Source organism: Sapajus apella, unplaced genomic scaffold, assembly GCF_009761245.1.
Source record: "Sapajus apella isolate SASKATOON/1434 unplaced genomic scaffold, GSC_monkey_1.0 scaffold48, whole genome shotgun sequence".
In the NCBI taxonomy this organism is placed as follows: domain Eukaryota; kingdom Metazoa; phylum Chordata; class Mammalia; order Primates; family Cebidae; genus Sapajus; species Sapajus apella.
In genome coordinates this window covers 502,230-505,220 of record NW_022436988.1, presented here as the reverse complement: position 1 = coordinate 505,220, position 2,991 = coordinate 502,230, and the positions used below count along the sequence as shown (strand labels likewise).

Here is a 2,991-nt window from a genome sequence, read left to right as displayed (position 1 = left end):
GCGGGTCCCGACCCCACGCACAGCGGAGCCAGTCACCGCGGGTCCCGGCCCCCCACACCGGAGCCCCCACACCACGGGCCCTCGCCCCACCGCACACCGAGCCCAGTCACGGGCGCTTGTTTCATCTGGGCCAGCCTCCTGCGCCCCGGTGAGTCTCCGTGGCCCACTCACGAGCCCGGTCGAATCCAGGGCTGTGCGGAGGTGAGGCACCCTCCTCGGGGCTGCAGCCCCATCCAGTGCCCCGGCCCGTGCTCCGTGGGGACCCATGAGCGCTGCGGGGCCTGACCCCGATTCCTCACCTGACATCCTCCCAAGCCCACAGGGACCGTGGACAGTGGCATTGCTATGACATACCTCATCGATCTCCTTGATCCATCGATCGATCCCGTCGAAAGACCAGCGGTTCGCAATGTCATAGACCAGGATCACACCCTGGGGGAGAGACCACGGGCTCAGCACACAGGACACAGATGCAGGCACAGCCGCGGCCACGCAGGCAGATACACAGCTAGCTCAACAACCACTTTCCTTAGGTTAACACGAGATTTATCAGCCGAACGTGGCAGTTTTACGATCATTTCCAGCGACATTTCATGAGCTCAGTGATAAAGCCTCAACCGTCAAGGTGAGCTGCGGACTAGAACTCACACCCACGGGCCACTCCAGGAACACAGGATGCAAGGGCACCACAGTAATCGCCGCCTCGAGGAGTGCGGTCCCAGCCACCTGGATAGCCTGCATGCACACACCTGCACACACATGTACAGGCCAGCACACACACAGGCACTCATGCACACACAGTGCACACATCTGCACACAAGTGCACACACGAAGGCACTGATGCACATACGCACACACTGCATGTATCTGCACGTTACATACACATGTATGCATTCATGCACAGATGCATGCATGCACAGCACGTATCTGCACACGTGTACACACACAGGCACTCATGCACAGAGGCACACATGCACAGTGCACGTATCTGCACACATGTGTACACACACAGGCACTCATGCAGAGGCATGCCCACACAGTGCACATACCTGCATACATGTTGCATACACATACCCACAGGCACTCATGCACACACGCATGCACAGTGCACACACACACAGTTTATGTGTTCACATTCATGCACATATACAGGGAAGCACACACACACACATTACACACACATGCACTCATGCACAGATGCACACATACACAGTGCAAGTACCTGCACACACGTTGTGTACACAAATACACGCAGGTACTCATGCACAGTGCACACACATACAGCTCATGTGTTCACACACATATACAGGGAAGCACACACATACACATTACACACACAGGCACTCACGCACAGAGACGTGCACATACCTGCACACACACTGTGTACGTGCACACACACTGTAAATGCAGGCTTACATCCCTAATGCTGACGAACGCTTTCCAGCACCCACCCACTCTACAGCACCTGTTTGTTTTGAGACAGAATCTCCCACTGTTGCCCAGGCTGGAGTGCAATGGCGTGATCTCGGCTCACTGCAATCTCTGCCTCCTGGGTTCAGGCAATTCTCCTGCCTCAGCCTCCCGAGTAGCTGGGATTACAGGCGCCCACCATGCCCAGCTAATTGTTTTGTATTTTTAGTAGAGACGGGGTTTCACCACATTGGCCAGGATGGTCTTGATCTCCTGACCTCGTGATCCGGCCGCCTCGGCCTCCCAAAGTGCTGGGATTACAGGCGTGAGCCGCCGCGCCCGGCCCATGTTTTTAGACTCTTGGCACCAATTTATGCGTAAGCTTAACCGCCTTATCCTCCAATTATCCATTAAAGGATGGTTAGTTAAGCATTGTAGATGTTATTCAAAGTCGGTTTGATCTCCCAGCTCAGGGGATGCTCGTTACCTGTGCACCCCGAGAGTAGGAGCGGAATATGGTGCAAAATCTTCCCTGCCCCGAAGTATCCCTGGAAAAGATGTTGGAGACCATTAAGAAGAAATCAGTGCTTCTTCCTGACAACTGGTTCTCGAACTTTAAAGCCACGACAAATGTACCTCACAGCCACTGGTCAGTGGCCACCGTGCTGCCATGCAGATCCCCAACAAAACTGTCCCATGCCCCCACTGTGATCTGGGTAACAAAACTGTCCCGCATCCCCGACGTGGTCCGGGTAACGAAACTGTGCCACGTCCACAACATGATCCAGATAACAAAACTGTGCCACGCCCCCGACGTGGTCCGGGTAACAAAACTGTCCCACGTCCCCGATGTGGTCTGGGTAACAAAACTGTCCCACGTCCCCGACGTGGTCTGGGTAACAAAATTGTGCCACATCCCAACATGGTCAGGGCAACAAAACTGCCACACCCCCGACGTGGTCAGGGCAACAAAACTGTGCCACGCCCTGACGTGGTCCGGGTGTCAGGATGTCCTTCCAGGCTCATGCTCTTCTCTGTCACTTAAAAAGTCAAACTAGAAAAAACAGTGATGGTTTTAACAGAATTCCCAGACATTTAAATACATTCAATATAGAGTTTTAAAAATTAGTTGAATTTGGGGATAAAGCTATGTAGAAATGAGTGTGGGTCTACACCAGGGGAGAGGGGCCAGTGGGATCCCTGTTCTTCTGGTTAGACTGTCACAGCTCACACGAGTCAGCCCTTCAGATGCACCCTAAAAGGTGGGAAGGAATACAGGGAACCGACTGGCGTGGACTGAGGGGCAGGGCTTAGTTCTTAGGTGGTGGCACATACAGCAGGCACTGGGACCCAGAGAGATCAGAACAGAGCTCCAAGAAACAAATGAAAGACTGGGTGCGGTGGCTCACCCCCATAATCCCAGCGCTTTGGGAGGCTGAGGAGGCCAGATCAACCCCATAATCCCAGCACTTCGGGAGGCCAAGACGGGCGGATCACCCCCATAATCCCAGCGCTTTGGGAGGCCGAGGAGGCTGGATCACCCCCATAATCCCAGCGCTTTGGGAGGCCGAGGAGGCCGGA

At 54.6% G+C, this 2,991-nt stretch overlaps 1 protein-coding gene across 1 annotated transcript in view; it reads right to left on the bottom strand.

Annotated features, from left to right (window-relative positions):
• RAB40B (RAB40B, member RAS oncogene family) overlaps window positions 1-2,991 on the bottom strand; it is a 20,421-nt gene that overhangs the window by 3,021 nt on the left and 14,409 nt on the right. Inside the window, exons 3-4 of the mRNA XM_032241198.1 lie at window positions 1,898-1,958; window positions 355-432 (exon numbers count right to left, since the gene is read on the bottom strand). Of these exons, the coding sequence (XP_032097089.1) occupies window positions 355-432; window positions 1,898-1,958 (139 nt within the window). The remainder of the gene's footprint in view (window positions 1-354; window positions 433-1,897; window positions 1,959-2,991) is intronic.